We start from the raw sequence: 22,516 nt of genomic DNA, 5'->3' as shown, positions 1-22,516 counted from the left end.
CTTCAAAATACCCTCTTCCACAATTTTTACACCACTTCCAATCACCAAGGCGGCCTGACCTACCCCGTAAGCGGCCTCCTGGCCAATGACACCAAATGCTCATTTCCTTTTTTCAATGCCACTTCCACTTCCAGATGCAGTCTTGGTGTTCTCAATGCCACTTCCACTTCCAGATGCAGTCTTGGTGTGCCTCTTGCTGTATCACTTGAAGTACCATCTGCGAAACTTTTTTCTCATCTATCATTGGAAATCTTCATCCTTTCAGTGGAGTTTTCAACTTTGTAAATAACAAAAAATTTGGCAAGGGGCAAGGTCTGGAGAGGTCATAGGATGAGGCAGCACATTGATTTTGTTTTTTGTGCCATAGTCATGCAGCAACAGGGATGAGTGCGTGGATGCATTATCGTGATGCAAGAACCATGAATTGTGTCACCACATTTCAAACCATTTCCTCCTCACATTTTCTCACAGGCATTGCAACACATCCTGATAGTACCATCGATTAACAGTTTGTCCCTGTGGCACAAATTCATGATGAACTAATCCTTCAAAGTCAAAAAAAGAAAACTATCAGAATGGCTTTGACATTTGTCCTGACCTAGTTTTCTAGTTGTGAAAAACCTTTCCCGATCCATTGAGAAGACTGAACATTGATCTCAGTGTGGTAGCTATAGACCCATATCGCATCACTAGTTACGATTCTCTTAAGGAACATCTTGTTTTCATTTGTGTGATACAAAGCTCTTCACAGATTGCAAGCCAAAGGTCTTTCTAGTCTTGACTCATGAGCTGTGGGACGAACTTGGCTGCAACACAATGCATTCCAAGTTGATGTGACTGGATTTCATGATATGATCCAATTGAAATGTTACTTTCTTCTGCAATCTCTCAGACAGTCAATCTGTGATTGGCATGCACAATTTCGTTGACATTCCTGACATGAGTGTCATCGGTAGACGTCAAAGGATGTCCTGAATGAAGGTCATCTTTAATGTCTGTCTGGCCATTTTAAAACATTATTGTGAGCCATTCATAACACTGAGTATGGCGAAAGCACTCCTAACTGTAGGCTTCCTGCAGCATTTGGTGTGCCTTTGTAAAGGTTGCTCTGTTGTTCATTTCTGATTTATCCTGGCAATATTAGGATCACAAAGCCCTTTCTTATACATAACTAGGCATTTTACATAATGTTTCTTTGCATTTATTGAAACATATGTTATAAGAGGTCTTACATTTGGTGTAGGCACCTTACTCTGAGAAATGTTTATGCCAGAAATAGTAAAAACTGGAACAGCTATAATCAAGAGAAAAAGTTAATTTGTTTGTGCATAGTAGAATAACAGGTAGATTTATAGTGTGGGCTATAATGTAGCAGTGCTGGGAGAGGAAGAGTAATATGCCAGCATTTGCTATTTTGTTTGATGGAGTAAAGTGGCCATACATATTAAGTTTTGGGCAAAAATATGAGGATGACTAACGAAAGACCTGAAGCATTTTTCTGAAATGCAGAAGGGTATTGAACTGTAAATACGGTTCAAGGTAGATGTCCATATGTGGATAGCAACAAATAGGAAGAAGTTTGAGGCATTTTTGTTTCATAGATGGCCTCAGCTAGAATAGTAAGCAAGCGAGATCTTATATTGAAACTGTGAAGAGATGACTGTTAACTACATGCATGATGTGAGGTACTTATGGAATCCACACTGAGAACCCAATGAAGTTGACACATTGTGTGGAAGTCATGTAGCTAGTCTGACTACATCCTAATTAGGTGTATGAGGCACTGAGAGAATCAAACAAGTGGCTAAAACACACCACCATTTACTGTTAGCTGTAACCGTCTAAAATGTTTACTACTTATTCCATGTTGGATTGGATTCCCAAAAACGAATAACTGCACAAGCTTCCATTTCTGTGAAAATGCATTTCTTTATTCCTAGAGAGTGTTGAAACTAGCAGAGGTCTTCCTCATGTAGGATAGAGTTTTGTGTCCGGTTGAGATTTTTATCTAAAGTTGCATCCCTAATCTTCACAGTTTTCTAGTATAGCACCACGGTACTGTCAACATGAAAAGGGGACTATCAATCACATAAATGAGGACTAATTAATGTGTACTGAGATACTTAAATTATTTGTGTTTAGTTTTAGTCACAGATTTTGTGCCCATGTGAACAAGAAGACAGATTGTCATTCATCTGGACGGTTGCAGTATTCATATATTTTGCTCTGGCACCTTTATGATGGAACGGTAAAGGTGAGATGTCATAGACATGCAAGGAGAGCAACAGAGGGCCCAGAACTGGCCCCCGTGCACTCAAAATTGTTTAATAAAGACGTGGCCTCAGGGGTGAACTTAATGTGTAATTGGGTCCTGACAGTAACCAACAGACTGAATCCCAGAACTAACAGATAACATTAGATGAAACCTTTGCACACCAATACATATGAGGACAAGCTGAAAAGTAATGAATTTTTAAGTGAAAACTCTTAAAGCTTTTTTTAAATAAAACCGGCTTCATGAATATTCTTCACTTTATTCTTCATGTCTACCTATTTATTTCCCAACATGGTCACTCTTCCTGCAAATACATTTCTCCTGACAAGAGACCAGTTTACTCATACAATCACTGTAGAATGTTTGACTTTGTTGATGGAGCCATAACCTCACCCATGCTTGCCCCACTTCATCACTATTGAAGTGAAGTCCTCAAAAGTGTTCCTTAAGTTTTAGAAACTCATGAAAATCAAGTGGGGCCAAGGAGAGATGTCACTGATACCAATTTTAGAGTAGAAGTCCTCAATGAGGCTAGACCTATTTATTGCCATTAGATCTAATATATTTTCATAATGCCTCCAAACAATCTGTTCTAAGTACCTTTCAGAGAAAGCATATAGTTCTGTTTTGTAGGATGTCCTGTCACATCCACCATTTACAAAACTGTAATTATCACAAGCAGTGTAGTTTTGGTCTGTCACAGTCATTTTAATCCTTGAAATTAAGACAACTAGGAGAAGTTTTTCAACAGTATCTGATGAACCTAATTTTAAAAACATCCTGGTCGTATCATTCTTTCTACAGACAATAGGTGTACCCCCACCATCACAGAGTCCACTGATTATCTGGCTAAGGCTACTGTCAACTGACACATCAGCTTTCAAACTTTACTAGTGGGAACCAATCTCAGATGCCCAACATGACGGCAAAAAGCTCCTCGGAACATTAGGTTTATCCAAATACCTCCCATCTGAATCCATCTTCCTCTCCACACTAACAATCCCGCTGTTTACCTACTTATCAACTCCACCCAAAACTCGAAAAATCTTACTCCACAGGTCTTGCATCTGGTTCACCCGTTCTGAGTGGTCACAAAGTTTCCAGTTTAAAATCACTACCTTCATTACCAATGTATCTTACTAGTTGCATGCAGTCTCCATTCCTATGACCAAGGCACTAATCATCTCCCTCATTCCATGTCCACTATTCCTGTCTTACTACCAACAGAGTCCTTGGATGTCACTGTGGCTTTTAAGACCTGTAAACCTTTTTGCCAACCATTGTGTATTGTGTGTATTGAACTGGGGACCTACAAACGACGGAGAGGCTTCGACGCACTGTAGCCCTCAGTGGTTCACAACCCCACAACAGGCCACAGCACTCCACCCACCTCACCTCCACCCCACACCTAACCCTGGGTTATTGTGTGTCTTGGCCCCCAGTTGACCCCCATGGGAACATCTCATACCAGATGAGTGTAACTCCAGATGTTTGCATGGTAGAGAAATTATGGTGTACATGTATGTGGAGACATTGTTTGTGCAGCAATCGCTGACGTAGTGTAAATGAGGGGAACCAGCCTGCATTTTCTGAGGCAGATGGAAAGCCACCTTAATAATCATCCACTGCCTGTCCAGCACACCGGACCTTGATACTAATTCACCGGGCGGATTCGTGCTGGGGACAGGTACACCTTCCCGCTCGGGAAGCAGCACATTGTACCAAGTGGTTAGCTGGGCGGGCACTTGCCAACCATAATTTAATCCATAATTAATTCTCCTTTGAGGACCAATTCCACCAGCAGATCATAAGAAATGACATGAACACTATTTGTATCAACACATCTATAAGCCACTTACTGCAGTTGTATACAGGGTGATTTTTTTCCACTGTGAACAAACTCAGTGGGTTCATCAATGAGAGGATAGAGAACAAAAAGGTCTAATGAATTTATGGAACAAAAAGGACTAATGAATTTATGTCCAGAAATGCATGGTTTCCGTGCTGGAAACCATTTATTCAGTCATACTTTGTTACATAGATTGCGGCGTAATAAGTGATGTACCATGCAGCCACAGTTCCAGTATTGAGTGTGTTTTTCAGTTTTATTAGGTCTCTCCACATTCGTTCCTTTTACTGTGTGTCAGGGCGCTGATGACCTCGATGTTGAGCGCCCATAAACCCCAACACACACACACACACACACACAGTTACAGTATGCATGGTTTCCTCCTAGAGGGTGGTACTGCTCCTCATATGTCATGCCCTAGTGCTCTCTCCTGCTACAGCAATTGGTAATGTTGTGTCTAGTTCACCTCTCTTGCTGACTCACCTCGTAGTGGATGTGACATGGCGTTGTACACAATGGTTCGATATTCTAATTAAGAGCTTGCCGACAAGGTGTTTATTTACAGAAAGGCAAATGGAAACGGATGGCAGACAGCAAGGTTGTATGAGGAAACCTGTCCCCGCCGTCAAAACCACACCATTCAATGTTTGCAACAGTATTTCGCTATTTGTCTGAGAGAGGGTCATTTAAGGAAGCATAAAATTATGAAGAATGTGCCCGAAATGTTCGGAAACCAGACTTGGAGGAAAATGCTATTAATACTGTGGACGGCGACCACAATGTCAGTACCAGGCAGTTGGTCTGCCAGTACAGGGTACATCAGATGACCGTGTGGAACATTCTCCATGACAAATGTTACTACCATTATCACTTACAGCATGTGCAGGGCTTACTAGTAATAGACTTTCCATGTCAGGAGCAGTCTTGTCACTGGTTTCTTCACCAGGCAACCATGATTCCAGTATTTGTGTCATCCATCCTATTCACAGATGAGGCCACCTTTACACAGAGTGGTATCTTCAACTTTCATAACAGTCATATGTGGGATAGTATGCAGACAGCAGCCCGCCCGGTTGGCCGTGCAGTCTAATGCACGGCTTTCCGGGCAGGAAGGAGCACCTGGTCCCCGGCTCGAATCCGCCCGTCAGATTTGTGTCGAGGTCCGGTGAACTGGCCAGTCTGTGGATGGTTTTTAGGTGGTTTTCCATTTGCCTTGGCGAATGTGGGCTGGTTCCCCTAATTCCGCCTCAGTTACACTATGTCGGCGATTGCTGCGCAAACAAGTTCTCCACATATGCGTACACCACCATTACTCTACCATGCAAACATAGGGGTTACACTCGTCTGGTGTGAGACATGCCCTGGGGGGTCCACCGGGGGCCGGACCACACAATAACCCTGGGTTTGGTGTGGGGCAGCGGAGGGGTGAAGTGGACTGCGGTAGTCATCGTGGGGTTGTGGACCACTGCGACGGCAGCGGGGATGGAGCCTCTCTGTCATTTCTAGGTCCCCGGTTAACATACAATTCAATACATACAATTCAGACAGCGTATTATCAGCATCATTGCAGTCGTAATGTATGGGCCAGGATAATTGGTGACCATATTTTGGGATCAGTGTTTCTTATATGTCACCTAACAGGCCAGAACTTTCGGCATTTCTTGTGGATGACTTTGCTTTCCCTGCAGCAAGAAGTGTCATTGATAATTAGAAGCATTATGTGACTGCTATATGTTGGCACTCCAGCCCACTTCACCGTTAATGTTTGGACACATCTCAATCGTGTCTTCCCTGGTCAATGGGTCAAATGAGGAGGTCCAGTTGCATGGCCTGCTTGTTCACTGGAACTCAATCTGTGTGATTTCTGGTTATGAGACCATCTCAGAAGTGTTGTGTATGCAAAGCCCATTCCAGATGTGGAGACAATGGAGCAGTGTATTCATGCTGCCTTTGACACTGTTTGGATGCAGCCTGTTCGATGTGAAAGTGTGAGACAGAATATTCTAAAATGCGTACATGCTTGCTTTGAGGCCCATGGGAACCATTTTCAATGTGTGCTGTAACTGTGGCTGCATGGTACAGTGCATGTTAGACCGCAGACTCTGTAACAATGTATGACTTAATAAAAGGTCTCAAACATGGAAACCATGCATTTCCAGACATAATTTCACTAGACATTTTTTGTTCCATATCCTCTCATCAATCAGTTCATATACTTTGTGCACAGTGAAAAAAAAAATCATCCTATATCTATTAAACCCCTTTCTTGGTGTATACATTGCTGGCAATCTTACTATTGAAACAATCTGATAGGTCGCCTCCACTTTTTCCTCCAGAACTTTAACATACCCTCCAAAAGCAGTTTTACTTGGTCCTCCTCAACTCATGAAGTTATGGCACTGAACTGTACCTTTTGGAACACTCCCTATTAAACCCACCATTATTGACTAGTGGATGGATGGTAGCCTAACAGTTTAAAAATAGTTTGATCGTGTGCAACTGATAAAGGCTGATTGGATAATATTTGCATGGGAGTTGTTTCATATCAAATCCAATAAAGGTAATTACGATGTCAGGTAGCAATAATTGGTACATAGTTTGTTCTTAATGTTCTATATCTTTTGTCTAAACAGCACAAATGAGGCAGTTACTCCCAAAGTAATAACAGTTAAATCATCACAGGTCGCCTATTAATGCTGTCGCATGCCAATTTTCTTCATGTGTCATTGTACACACAATCCTCACTTCAGTTCAAATTGTGGGTGTCCGGCTCGGTTGTCACACAATCACGGTGCATAAATGAACATCAAACAAATCATTCAGTTAACACCATTACCGTATTTGCTGGAGGTCAAGCCCACGGCTTTGGATGACACATATGGCCATTAAACAGTTGTCAAAATCTGCCCTGTTCACTTAGCCAACAACACTGACTACCCTCTGGTGCACGGAGCGCTCGACTAATTCTTCTGCAACTACAATTTAGATGTAATTTCCTTTTGGCACAGGCAAGGGATCGAACAGGTCCACTGTCAACAGTACCTACTGCTACCTCTTCCTCGGTTGAACGATTGATTCTCAAACTGATTCCATTGGCAATGCTCTTCTCTTTGGTCCTACTCACCTGCTTGACTATTCTCTTGTCCACGTGTAGATTACAATTGCACCAATATCTCTGTTAGGGCTTCTCTATCTTTAATCAGGCTTCCAGACAAAGTTTCTTCTCTTAATTGCAGAAATCATTATCTCATCATTTAAGGGTTGCTCTGAAGTTTCATTCAGTTCTCATAAATGCTTAGCAAATTCTCTCAAGGTACCTTTCCAATTATTAAGAGACTTGCAATGTAGCAGGTTTTCCAATATTGCACATTGATTACTCTTTGATCAGTACTTCTTTAGACAGACAGCTCGTAACTACTAACTTTGTCTTCCTTCTTCACTCTTCCTGTAAAAGCTTCACTTTCCATTCTATCTATCACAAATTGAATTTTATCTTTGCCTCAAAAATGTGTTGGAAAAATACCTCTCAGTCTTCTCGCAAAAATCGTTAGGTGCTTTGATCCCTTTTCCTTATATTTTTGTCTCACATGAGCTCACGGATGCCCATTATCACCACTCATTAATGTTAGTACTTTATCTTCCCCTATAGCTAGTGTTGCATTACCTGTATTTCTGTCAGTCTCTTCAGTTTTTGTTTCTAATTCTTGGATTTTGGGTTGTAAACGTTGAGTATCCTGTGCAGTCCGCCTATTATCTTCTTCCACCTGCACTGCTATTGCATTTTGTATATTTTGAGATTATTCAGTCTGTTTGTTGCCTAGTCCCTTAATAGCTACTTCACATTGTTGTTACTTCTGCATTATCTCTTCCATCCTTATCCATAATTCTTCCTGAACTTCTTGAACCTCTTCTTGGGCTTTCCCGGTTATCTCCTCTCCCATCTTCTTTGTATCTTCTTAGAACAGGTTTATGTTCTTCTAGAATCTGCCTTCTCTTTCCTCGCAGATTTTTTCACCTCTTCCTTATAATCCTGTAATTCTCTATTCAAATTTTCTTTTCTCATGATGTCATCTGAATCTTTTCATTGATGATGTCAATCTTTTCTTGGGTTATTCTATTGGATTCCTCGATTTTCTGATTGGTGGTTTTGATTTCCTTGTTGGTGGCTTCAATTTTGCCTTCAATCTTTTCTTTGGTTGTTTTATTGTCTTCCTTGATTTCATGCTTCGTTTCCTCCATGTCCTGCTCAGTGGCTCTGATTTCCTTATTGGTGGCTTCAATTGCAGCATCAGTCTTTTTTAATATCACCAATAGCATGTCTTGCTGTCCTCCCCCTACAATGCTTGATTTACTACTCCCGGGTTTAATTGGTGTCTCGAGGTAATTGGTGGGATGTGTTAATGGGCTTTCTATTGACAGTCCACAGTAACTGATTCCTGAATCACCTCTCTTCTCCTGCCCTATCTTCTTCTTCTCAGCTTTTACCTCCAGAATCTCCTGCTTGGTTTCCACCGGACAATTTAAACAAAATTATGACAACAGTACTTCAACTAGCTTAAAACAGAAACATACCTATTCACACAATTTTTTATTTTTTATTTTTATTTTTTTTTAAAGCCTCACCAACTTACATGAATTAAACACAAATGGTAATATTCATCACCTCACACCAAAGCATCAAAAATACACCAATATCACCAGTTAATACTATAAAATCTGTAATCAACAGTTAATGCTGCAACATAAGTCTTAAAATCTATTCGCCACTGCCTTGCTGGTGAAAATGTAAAAAAACAAAAATAGCATAGATAGACACACTACTGCAGAGCCATAAAATTCCGAAATTGAAGGAAAAATTACTGTATAATTCTTGTAGCATTACAAAATGTGATTAAAGTTAGTTATATACTCTGCAGATAGTGTAATATAAATTATTATTGCACTGGCAAGTTGTCTTCACTCACCACATAACACAACGCTCGCCGCAGAATTTGTTTGGTGCGCATAATGTTTATTGGTAGTCCAGTCGCGCTACTAGTCGTGTCGCTGCTGCTGCTGTTGGCTCATTCCGTGCGGTGACTGTTGGCCGATGCATTGCTGTCACAGGCTGCCTGGCACGGTGCATGTAGTCATGGTCATTGAAGTTCGCTGATCGATGGCCAGGATACTTCATAGCTTCACCATTAGATGCCAGCCTCGGCAGCGTGTTGTTCGCTTCTTGGTGTATCTTGTCTATGCCGTCGAAACTCTCATGCGGCTGGAACTGGTGCTGTGTTGAATTACTTCCTGACTGACATTCTTTGACAGGGCTGCTGAGCTCGTCTGTGTGACGTCACTCAACAATAACATTGGCCACTAGCATTATTGCCTACATATTAGTTTATGGGTCCACATCAATTTACAAGATTTTAAAATGGTTTAAAGCCAGTTTCATGCGTAAGGTCACAGTACAACACTTCTCTGACGGGCTCATAATGAATATGCGATCAGTTACATCACAATAATGTCTACCGATGTCTCTCGTTAATATTCACTTTGCACTGTTTTTCGCAATAATTTCCTTGCTAGTACTCCACGATACAGTTTATTAACACTGTCCCTGTCATCTGATACTGTCAATTACTTTTAATTATAAGTATTATTATGTTCTGTTATCGTGCATTTTTGCAGTTATGTCATAATACATTGTTCAAAGATTCTTAGACAGATTTTCACAACATTGTTTTTCACACAATTTTTCATAATGTGAAGTTTTCAGTACCACTTGAACTTTTGCTTATTGTCTTAATATTGCCAGTGTGTCTGCAGCTTGTGGTCTAGTGGCTAGTGACGCTGCCTCAGTATCACTGGGTGCCAGGTTCGATTCCCGGCCAAGTTGGGGATTTTTCTCTGCCTGTGTACTGGGTGTTTGTGTTTTCCTCAACAAATCATCATCATCATCATTCATGATAGAGGCTCAATTGGATTGTGAACAAATTAGATTATGTAAAAGTTGGGAATTTGTACGGGTGCTGATGACCATGCAGTTGTGTGCCCCACAGACCAAACTTCATCATCACTGCCAATGTTCTTTCGCGATAAGCACGATTAAACCATTTGTTGTTATTCTCCTTCTCTTATTGTCTGTCTGAAAATTGCACAACGCCCTTTCATGGAATGCCACGATGAAACTCTTCCTATTGATCCCACTGTTATTGACTAGTGGATTGTAGCTTAACAGTTTAAAAATACACTCCTGGAAATGGAAAAAAGAACACATTGACACCGGTGTGTCAGACCCACCATACTTGCTCCGGACACTGCGAGAGAGCTGTACAAGCAATGATCACACGCACGGCACAGCGGACACACCAGGAACCGCGGTGTTGGCCGTCGAATGGCACTAGCTGCGCAGCATTTGTGCACCGCCGCCGTCAGTGTCAGCCAGTTTGCCGTGGCATACGGAGCCCCATCGCAGTCTTTAACACTGGTAGCATGCCGCGACAGCGTGGACGTGAACCGTATGTGCAGTTGACGGACTTTGAGCGAGGGCGTATAGTGGGCATGCGGGAGGCCGGGTGGACGTACCGCCGAATTGCTCAACACGTGGGGCGTGAGGTCTCCACAGTACATCGATGTTGTCGCCAGTGGTCGGCGGAAGGTGCACGTGCCCGTCGACCTGGGACCGGACCGCAGCGACGCACGGATGCACGCCAAGACCGTAGGATCCTACGCAGTGCCGTAGGGGACCGCACCGCCACTTCCCAGCAAATTAGGGACACTGTTGCTCCTGGGGTATCAGCGAGGACCATTCGCAACCGTCTCCATGAAGCTGGGCTACGGTCCCGCACACCGTTAGGCCGTCTTCCGCTCACGCCCCAACATCGTGCAGCCTGCCTCCAGTGTTGTCGCGACAGGCGTGAATGGAGGGACGAATGGAGACGTGTCGTCTTCAGCGATGAGAGTCGCTTCTGCCTTGGTGCCAATGATGGTCGTATGCGTGTTTGGCGCCGTGCAGGTGAGCGCCACAATCAGGACTGCATACGACCGAGGCACACAGGGCCAACACCCGGCATCACGGTGTGGGGAGCGATCTCCTACACTGGCCGTACACCACTGGTGATCGTCGAGGGGACACTGAATAGTGCACGGTACATCCAAACCGTCATCGAACCCATCGTTCTACCATTCCTAGACCGGCAAGGGAACTTGCTGTTCCAACAGGACAATGCACGTCCGCATGTATCCCGTGCCACCCAACGTGCTCTAGAAGGTGTAAGTCAACTACCCTGGCCAGCAAGATCTCCGGATCTGTCCCCCATTGAGCATGTTTGGGACTGGATGAAGCGTCGTCTCACGCGGTCTGCACGTCCAGCACGAACGCAGGTCCAACTGAGGCGCCAGGTGGAAATGGCATGGCAAGCCGTTCCACAGGACTACATCCAGCACCTCTACGATCGTCTCCATGGGAGAATAGCAGCCTGCATTGCTGCGAAAGGTGGATATACACTGTACTAGTGCCGACATTGTGCATGCTCTGTTGCCTGTGTCTATGTGCCTGTGGTTCTGTCAGTGTGATCATGTGATGTATCTGACCCCAGGAATGTGTCAATGAAGTTTCCCCTTCCTGGGACAATGAATTCACGGTGTTCTTTTTTCAATTTCCAGGAGTGTATTTCGATCATGTGCAACTGATAAAGGCTGATCAGTTAATATTTGCATGGGAATTGTTTCGTATCAAATCCAACAGAGCTAATTAGGATGTCAGGTAGCAACAATCAGTACATAGTTTGTTCTTAATGTTCTATATCTTTTGTCTAAATAGTACGAATGAGGCAGTTACTCCCTTTCTCTGACAAAGTAATAATGGTTAACTCATCACAGGTCACCTAATAATGTTGCCACATGCCAATATTCTTCATGTGGCACTGAATACACAATCCTCATGGCAATCCAAATTTTGGGTGTCTGGTGTGGTTGTCGCACAATTATGGTGCACAAATGAACGCTTAAAAACATCAGACAAATCATTTGATTAACACGATTTACATATTTGCTGGAGGTCAGGCCCATGGCTTTGGGTGACACACATGGCCGTTAAACAATTGCAAACCCGGTTGGCCATCCTGCTGAAATCCGCCCTGCTCGCTTAGCTGCCAACAGCTTACTTGCTCTGAGTCACAACACTGAGTACCCTCTGACGTGCCGGACACTCGACTATCGATAGTACCTATTGTGACCTGCGTAAGGCAAAAATATATTGTTCTCAATAGATAAGGGGCAGTTGACCCCTTACACTCTCAGATGATTCCATAAAAAATTTCAGTTCACACCAAACTTAGTTATTACCAGCAGTGCCTTTATTTTGACATTTCATCCACAAGACATTGAAAAATGCCTCCCTATAGCGTTGGCATCTGTATATGGTGTATCTGAAGTGAAAAGTAGGAATTACTGAAATGGGCCAGTAATTTTACAAGTTTTTACATACAACAGTATCCTATCCAACTATTTCAGAAACAAGTTCCCTGTGTCATTCTTCATGTGACAAAAACATACTTGTAGCCACTGTGATCTGGAGATTAATCAGTCATCTATCTGCAAGAATGGCAGTGACTAATTGCAAACCCAACCACCCAAAATAGAAGATGGAAATTGTTCCTCCATCATATCACACATTCTTGTTGTCCCATAGCCAAAATCTCTGCTAGTCATCTTTGTCAACAGCCGCTTTCCCAAATCCTTCTGTCATTCTTTCCTCTAACACGATTCTCCATATCATTTCTCCATTGCCCAGGCCCTCTATCCATCTTTTTCTGACATTTCTCTGTCTATTTCTACCCCCACTTCCTTTGTCTGTCTCATGCAACACTGCTCAATTTCATCATTGTTATCTTATCTCACTGTGCTGCTGCATGTGAGAATCACCTGTCAACTCTTCTCTTGTCTCCCATTACTCCTGCACCATTTCCTTGTTTTACACATCTTACCCTCCTCTTGTTAGCATGCACATTTCCTGTGCACTGACAGGCTTCAGCCTGGTGGTTACTCTGTGCCACAAACCTCTTACCTGCATGTGACTGGTCATTTGTCCTCATTATTGTGTAATATATGTGTCCTATACTATCATTTAAGTAACAGATACTACAAAATCTACTCACCAGCAGCAGGACAAAGCATACATTAAAAATATTACAATTTGCTAGCTTTTGGAGCCAGTGGCTCCTTCTTCTGGCACAAGGGTTGAAGGGTAAGGAAGATGGGTGAAGGAAAAGGACAGGGGACAGGTGTGGTTTAGGAAAAGGGGTAGAGTTTGGAAAAGTCAGCCACAACCCTGGGTTAGGGGAGACTCACCACACGGGATGAGAAGGAAAGATTAAAGTCTTCTGCTTCAGCCCATCTGCCAGTAGAAGGAGCTGCTGGCTCCAAAAGTTAGTTAATTGTAATACTTTCTTATACGCGTGTTCTCCTGCCCCCACTTGGTGAGTAGATTTTTTGTTTCTCCATACTTATATTTTCAAAAATTCATCATTTTCATTGCTATACTATCTTTTCTTACTTGTTTCACATGTATGAGTACATCCTCACTATTAGGCATATCAAATGAGTGATGAATGTAATCTTATTTAATAAAAAGCAGATAATTGTTTATCTAACTTGTATATGTATTTTTTTAACACACAGGCAGTTCACTGTGCTGCAATGCGAGATAATGTATGTTGCACTCTTCGTGTATGTGAAGTGATTCTCAACCTGTTAGAGCTTCTGATAGAACTTGGAGTGCTGAAAGAATGTGAAAAAGGATCAGGAAAAGAAAAAGTGACAGGAACTAGTAGTAATGTGGCTCATGAAGTGAAAGCAACAGAGGCAGGACCATCTGGCATAAAACCATTGTCACCTCACACAATGGCTATGAGTAGCATTACAAGGTAAAGGTTGAAATAAAAACATTTTTATACATCTATGAGATGTTATTTCACTGTAGATTGTATTTGTACTGCTCAAAATCGAAACACAGACTGTGTTTGAATTTTGGGCAATTCCACACACTAATTCATGTGAATATTGGGTTGAATGCTCACTTTCATCTCTGAACTGTGTCATGTAAACATGTAATAAAATAATAATATGAAAAACAGATTTACTCATTGTGAAATTCATGCATAAATATATAAACATAACTGAAGTATGGTTGCAGGGTAAGGAAATACTAAGGATGTAAGAGGGAACAAAGAAATTGGAAAACAGCCATTTGTTAGTAGTCATGCCCACATGTTTCACTTTTCCACTGCCAGTGTGGTCTAGTTCCTTTTACTCTTCACTTAAACACATTCTCCTTCCAAATCCAGCTTCTCTGACTTACACAAATGGGTAACTTGCCCATCTACACTGCCCTTTTTAAAATCTTACCATCATCAATTTTCATTTCTCTCCAATACCTGTTCTTCTATCTTTTTATTGGCCTCTGTTCTTTTTATATGTTATTCGTACCATGAGCTTCATATTTGTCTCCATCCCACAGGATATTAATATCTTCTGTAAACTCATTCTCACATTTAGTGTCCTCTACACACCTTCACCCTGTTTTTGAAGTGATCTCCTTTCAGCGTGATGCCCCTGTAGCCACTTCCTCTGTAGCCAGGTACTACACATATAGCTATTCCTAATGCTCAACACTTCAACTGACATTATTTATTTAGTGCTGCCCTTTGCCATGAAAATGCAAGAATAGGTGCACTAATAAAATGATGTTTCATTCAGTACCAGTAATGCTGGCTATAAAGCCAAATCAAAAATGTCCATATTTTCAGACTGGCTATTCATTCATTTCAATGACTGCTTTACAGCCTGTTCCATCTGGATCCTTCCCACCAACATCAGCTTTTCTGAGTTGCACAGGTGGGAACTCTCCCTGTAATATATCCTACATTCCTGTATCCCTCCTGGCCTCAACCGTCATTAGTCTTTGTCCTTACCCTCTAGCCCCATCCCTGTTCCCATTGTGGCACTATACAGTCCTCTATTCCACGAAAACACCCATAGTCTTTTTACCTCTCTCCTTTTCTGCTAACCATCCCCTGCACTCTGTCAAATCTCCCGACTTCACCAGCTGCCCTACCCTGCCTCCACCTCGTCCCTGTGTGCTCCCACAAGCAGCACTTTACCATCTTCCACACCTATTCTGCTATCCCTCCCCCTCCCTAACCTAACCTCCTCCTTACCCCTACCACATGGTTGCATCTTCCATCAAGCACTGCTGCTCACAGTGTGTGGCCTCAGCATCCAGAGACTGCAGTCATATGTGTGTGTGTGTGTGTGTGTGTATGTGTGTGTTCTATCTCTGATGGATGAAGGAGGCCTTGTTGGCAAAAAGCTCATTTTCTGACAGTCTTTTTGTTGTGCCTACCTGCGACACAATATCACTGCTATTGGTGAGTTGCAACTATTCTTTTCATAATATTGTTGAAATATTAACTAATCTGTTTTGCTGTTTTCTGTACTTACTTACGTTTCTTACATTCTGTTGATGAGTATTTTATGTCAGAGATCATTTTATTATTATGCTTCAATACTGCACTGTGGTTTTGTATGAGTAAATGCAGTTATTAGGCATCTTCACCAGGAACTCAAAAGAACAAGATCTTGAGTTTGTTGATTGTGAAAACTTTTCAGGGTCATCAAACACCTAGGTTGCCCACATGGTTGTGGAGATAGCCAAAGAGGACCACCAGCAGACTTCCTTCGCTCACAAGTGCAGTCATTATTAGGGAAGCTTCACCGCATAAATCAGAAAATGTTTGCTCATTTCTTGCGTGAGCTTGTACGTCGTCAAACTGTTTCTGATACAATTGATTTATTCCATGCATATGTTGGATTCTGTGTTGACCCCAGTTCATTGCTGTCACCTCTCAGTAAGTATTTTAACTAACTTATTACCTATTTTAAACCTGATTGAACTGTCTTACATGTTAACATAGCTAAAGAGTTCAATACTTTTTTATGCATTCCCTTAGTGCATAATAGATATAAAAAACACAACTTAAAATTTGTGTTGATGAACTTTAAAATATTATTTTGAACCTTTAACAATTTAAATGAAAATTTCATGATAATACAGAAATCCAGATATTCTCTTAGAATGAATGAAGTCAGCCACACTAACACTAACACTATGCCGGTGGTGGCATTGCAGGCCTGTGATGCAGTAAAGAGAGTTTATAAGCAGTGTAGATATGAATGAAAACTCCACACGTAAGCAACTTTGACACAAGACAGATTGTTGTGGTTCAGGTGTTCATATGCTACTGTCTTGAGCATTAACAACAAGTGATTGATGGGAGTTGAAGCCCCAAGCAGATGACAAGGTGTTGGATGTCCATGCCTCATAACAGAAAACGGACTTTAGAGGCTTGCCAACAGAGTACAATACTTGTCCTTGCATACGTGTTTCAGAGCCCACCGTTCAGAGTACATTTTGAACATGAGGCTCTGTGAGAGATGAGCCATACATGTTCCCATGGGAGATGAGTCATATACATTCCCATGTTAACATCATCAGTTACGATTACAATGAGCACATATCTTTGAGATTAAACTGTGGATCAGTGGAAACATGTCATCGTTTGAATAATTTTTCCTGTTACACCAAGACAGTATTTGTGCTTTGATATGCTGTCAGCTAGGTAAACAGCTGCTCAGAACATGCATCACACTATAAGTGCAGGCCGATGCCATCATTATTATGCTGTGGAAGTACATTCACCTGGGCTTTCATGAGACCTTAGGTAGTAATCAGAGACACCGTGATAGCTGTGGATTACATAAATATTACTGCTAACTATCTGCATTACTTTGTGCTTGATGTCTTCCCTGGCAGTGATGGCAATTTCCAGTACAATAACTGTTCTTATCACAAGGCTAGATCTGTGCTACAGTAATTTGGGGAGCATGATAGTGAACTCAAGGTGATGTCTTGGCCACCAAATTCACTTGAGTTGAACTTGATGGAACACATATGGGACACTGTTGATTGCCAGTTCTATATCTACAAAGCTTTAGCTTGTAATTTTTGGGAACTATGTGACCGGTTCATACATAGACATCTAGTTTTACATACTCCATAGACTTACCAAGGATTTGTCAAATCCATGTCATGCAGAATTGCTGCTATATTGTATTCCAAAGGTAGACTAATATGCTGTTAAACAGGTGGTCAAGATGTTTTGGTTCCTGAACTTGTGGAGATGTAGATTTATGGGGAAAGTGGAAGAATAAAGAAGAGTTATGAAACCAAAAGAATAACTTAGATATGAAACAAAAGCTTTATAAATCTTTTTCTTTCAGCACATGTATCATGTTCAAGGTGTTGATCAGAAAATCTTTTTACATATTGGTTTTACAACAAGTGCATGTCATTTAAATTTTTATATCAAATTGGATATCATATAATGAGTAGATTCTGTAGAAATGTTGGAACACGTGAGGCAATACTGACCTTACGACTTATCTTAGAAGCTAGATTAAGGAAAGGCAAACCTACATTTCTAGCATTTGTAGACTTAGAGAAAGCTTTTGACAATGTTGACTGGAATACTCTCTTTCAAATTCTGAAGGTGGCAGGGGTAAAATATAGGGAGCGAAAGGCTATTTACAATTTGTATAGAAACCAAATGGCAGTTATAAGACTTGAGGGGCATGAAAGGGAAGCAGTGGTTGGGAAGGGAGTGAGACAGGGTTGTAGCCTCTTCCCAATGTTATTCAATCTGTATATTGAGCAAGTAGTGAAGGAAACAAAAGAAAAATTCGGAGTAGGTATTAAAATCCATGGAGAAGAAATAAAAACTTTGAGGTTCGCCGATGACATTGTAATTCTGTCAGAGACAGCAAAGGACTTGGAAGAGCAGTTGAATGGAATAGATAGTGTCTTGAAAGGAGGGTATAAGATGAACATCAACAAAAGTAAAACGAGGATAATGGAATGTAGTCGAATTAAGTCGGGTGATGCTGAGGGTATTAGATTAGGAAATGACACACTTAAAGTAGTAAAGGAGTTTTGCTATTTGGGGAGCAAAATAACTGATGATGGTTGAAGTAGAGAGGATATAAAATGTAGACTGGCAGTGCCAAGGAAAGCGTTTCTGAAGAAGAGAAATTTGTTAACATCAAGTATAGATTTAAGTGTCAGGAAGTCGTTTCTGAAAGTATTTGTATGGAGTGTAGCCATGTATGGAAGTGAAACATGGACGATAAATAGTTTGGACAAGAAGAGAATAGAAGCTTTCGAAATGTGGTGCTACAGAAGAATGCTGAAGATTAGATGAGTAGATCACATAACTAATGAGGAGGTGTTGAATAGGATTGGAGAGAAGAGCAGTTTGTGGCACAACTTGACTAGAAGAAGGGATCGGTTGGTAGGAAATGGTCTGAGGCATCAAGGGATCACCAATTTAGTATTGGAGGGCAGCGTGGAGGGTAAAAATTGTAGAGGGAGACCAAGAGATGAATACACCAAGCAGATTTAGAAGGATGTAGGTTGCAGTAGGTACTGGGAGATGAAGAAGCTTGCACAGGATAGAGTAGCATGGAGAGAGAGCTCCATCAAACCAGTCTCAGGACTGAAGACCCCAACAACAACAATAATGAGTAGCTACAAATTTGAGTAAGAATTTGTGTAACATTAATGAAAATTCTGGGATGGACCAATATGTGAAATAAGGAAAGTCAGTCACTCACCTATATCGGATTGATGTGTGGAGCACAGAAACATGTAACAGAAAAAGGCAGTCTTTCTAGCTTTGAGCATTAGCTCTTTTTCTAGCAATAGTACACACATTCATACACACCCACATAGACACCTGAATGCACTATTCTGTTTTCACAGCAAGGCTAATTATTGATTATTGAAAGCAGCTGACTGAGTTGATGGAGTTCATGAGGGGGTAAGGACACTAGAAGGAGGTAGCAGGAAAGAGGCAGTTCTTTGTTCAGATGACCCCATAGCCTCATGATAAGATCATTAGAGTGCAGAGGGTATAACAAAAAGAGAAGTAGAAAGAGGGAGAGGAGGAAAAAGGAGGGAGAAGGTGAACGTGAAGCGGGAGAAAGGGAAAGGAGAGAGAAGGGAGAAGGGTTGAAAAGAACGGATGGAGAGGTAGAATGCCACATGATGGAAAGGGCAGGGGGGAGGGAGAAGAGGAAAGGGTGGTAGGTGAAGTCAGTGTGTGATCTGGATGGAGAAGGAGTGGTGTGGACAGAAGAGAGGGATTGTAAAAGTGCAGTATGTGTTGGAGATGGGCCTCTATCTCAAACACATCTTATGTTCTCACAGTCCTCTGGGCCATGAGTTCCTCTCCTGTGTCAACCTCTTCATCACAGAGTAGCAGTTGCAACCTATGTCCTCAATTATTTGATAGATGTAATCCAATCTCTTTCCTCTTTAGTTTTTACCCTGTACAGCTCCCTCTAGTACCTTGGAAGTTATAGTGTGATGCCTCTACAGATGTCCCACCATCCTGTCCCTTCTTCTTTTCCTCACTGGTTCTCCAGAAAACTTCCTCATTCCTTACCTTATCCGTTCACCCAGTTGTCAAAATTCTTCTGTAGCACCACATCTCAAATGTTTTGATTCTCTTCTTTTCTGGTTTTCCCACAATCTTTGTTTCACTGCCATACAATGCTGTGCTCCAAACATACATTCTCAGGACTTGCATTCTAAATTAAGTCCTGGTTTTGTTACAAGTAGACTTCTGTGGGCCAGGAATGCCCTTTTCGCGAGTGCTAGTCTGCTTTCTATGTCCTCTTTGCCCCATCTGTCATAGGTTATTTTGAAGAGTAGGTAGCAGAACTCTTTAACTACATCTACTTCATGGTCACCAGTTGTGATGTTAAGATTCTAACTGTTCTCATTTCTGCTACTTCTTATTACTTTTGTGTTTCTCTGATTAGTTCTCAATCCATATTCTGTACTCATTAGGCTGTTCATTTCATTTAGCAATCCTGTAATTCTTCACTTTCACTGAGGATAGCAATGTCATCAGCAAATCTAACCACTGATATTCTTTCATGTTGAATTTCAATTCCACTCTTGCATATTTCTTTTATTTCCAGACTGCTTCTTCATTGTATAGATTCAACAGTAGGGGCAAAAGACTACATCTCTGCCTCACATCCTTTCTAATCTGAGCATTTCATTCTTGGTCTTCCACTCTTATTGTTCCCTCTTCGTTCTTGTACATTTTGTATATTATCCATCTTTCATTATAGCTTATCCCTATTTTTCTCAGAATTTGAAACACCATTTTACACCGTTAAACTCTTTTTCCAGGTTGACGAATCCTGTGAACATGTCTTGATTTTTCTTTAGTCATGCTTCCATTATCAACCACAGCATCAGAATTGCCTCTCTGGTGCCTTTCCTTTCCTAAAGCCAAACTGATCATCATCTAACACATCCTCAGTTATCTTTTCCATTCTTCTTTGTATTATTCTTCTCTATAACTTGGATGCATAAGCTGCTAAAGTGATTCTTCAATAATTCTTAGACTTATCAGCTCTTATAATCTTCAGAATTTAGTGGATGAAGATTTTCTGAAAGTCTGATGGTATATCAACGGATTCGTACATTCTACACACCAGTGTGAATAGATGTTTTGTTGCCACTTCCCCCAATGATTGTAGAAATCCTGATGAAATGTTATTGTGATGCCTCTGATTAATGGTAAAAGTAATTACAGAGATACACGCTGAACAAAGAATATTTGCCACAAGGAGTGTATTGAAATTTTAGATTTCTCGGGGACATAAAGATTCCATGAACTACTATATAAAGGACAGATGCCACATTATTTTTTTTCTTATCACTTGTCTTTTTGGTCTTATTGTTTAGCTCTTGTAGTGTCTTGTTTTAGTGGCTCTCTATGTATTCGATATGTAGAGGTTTGCTACCTTTCATCTAAGTAGATTTACCATTAAATAATAATTATCAATGTTTAAGTTCAAACATTTGTTCTTGCTGTGAAACGGAAACATTTTCCTCTCCTTACCACATACATAAATGTGGCCACTGCTTTGTACAGGAGGAAGCTCGTGTGTTAATTTTAATTTAATTCCCAAAAGTAGCTTACAGTTAGTTTTATAACAATGAAAACAATCAATCATTGACAAAATTATTTAACTGTTTAGATAAAAAATCTACTCACCAAGCAGTGGTAGAACACACACATAAGAGACGGTTGTAGTTGGCAAGCTTTTGGAGCCAATGGCTCCTTTGTCAGGCAGGAAGGTTGAAGGGGAAGGAAGAAGGGTGAAGGAAAAAGTATGGATTTCGGAAAATCAACCAGAACCGCGAGACAGGTGAGACTTAACACCGAGGGCGAGAAGGAAAGATGATTAGTTTTCTTTCACTTGTGACACTCTAGTTTCTGAACAACCTGTATTTTAAAGTTATTTATGAAGTTGATTTTCAGTTAACACAGTACAGTTATCTTTGATTGCTAAAAATTTATTTGCACATAATACCACACTAGCAGAATTTGCATTAACCTTGGCTTGAGCATGATGAATTAATATTTCAGAATTAAAAGAATTTTCAGTTTATTTTGAGTCAGAAAGAAAAGTATTTAATATCCATACCAGAGGTAAATTTTCATAGCAGTAAAATATATCTATGACATCAGAATAATAATTCCTAACATTATGATATTTTATCTCAACATAAAGTTTATGTGTAAAAACAAAGATGAGGTGACTTACCGAACAAAAGCGCTGGCAGGTCGATAGACACACAAACAAACACAAACATACACACAAAATTCAAGCTTTCGCAACAAACTGTTGCCTCATCAGGAAAGAGGGAAGGAGAGGGGAAGACGAAAGGAAGTGGGTTTTAAGGGAGAGGGTAAGGAGTCATTCCAATCCCGGGAGCGGAAAGACTTACCTTAGGGGGAAAAAAGGGCAGGTATACACTCGCACACACGCACATATCCATCCACACATACAGACACAAGCAGACATATTTAAAGACCAAGGTGGAAAGTGTAACATGAGGTGAAATGAAAATGAAAATAAAAATATATGGGGAGAGATAAAGGTGAACCGGAAAGAAACTGGAGATCTGGAATGAAAAAAGGCGAAAAGGTGTTGGTTACAGCTGGCCTATGTTGGACTTGGGTTGGTAGACAACGATGTGCATAAAGGTTAGGTGGTTGTGTTGCCGCCAAAACACGTTAAAGGACGGAGAAATTCGGGAAAATTTCGAAAAAACAGCGTGTAGTATATTAAAAGGAGTGGTATTGTGGTGGCAGATTATGAAAATGAGGCTAACAATTGTCTGACGAAGAAATAATGGCGTTAAAACCTGTGGGAAGCGGCTAAAAATGATCAGTGATGTGGGAAAAACGGAAATGGAAATAAAG

The 22,516-nt window shown here is 41.1% G+C and overlaps 1 protein-coding gene across 1 annotated transcript in view; it reads left to right on the top strand.

Moving 5' to 3' along the window:
- LOC126416075 (protein unc-80 homolog) overlaps window positions 1-22,516 on the top strand; it is a 1,008,688-nt gene that overhangs the window by 446,802 nt on the left and 539,370 nt on the right. Inside the window, exons 19-20 of the mRNA XM_050083557.1 lie at window positions 13,788-14,032; window positions 15,777-16,015. Coding sequence (XP_049939514.1) covers window positions 13,788-14,032; window positions 15,777-16,015 — 484 coding nt within the window. The remainder of the gene's footprint in view (window positions 1-13,787; window positions 14,033-15,776; window positions 16,016-22,516) is intronic.

Source organism: Schistocerca serialis, chromosome 8 (assembly GCF_023864345.2).
Source record: "Schistocerca serialis cubense isolate TAMUIC-IGC-003099 chromosome 8, iqSchSeri2.2, whole genome shotgun sequence".
Taxonomy (NCBI): Eukaryota; Metazoa; Arthropoda; class Insecta; order Orthoptera; family Acrididae; genus Schistocerca; species Schistocerca serialis.
The sequence above is the reverse complement of the archived record's forward strand: the minus strand, read 5'-3'. Positions and strand labels throughout refer to the sequence as shown.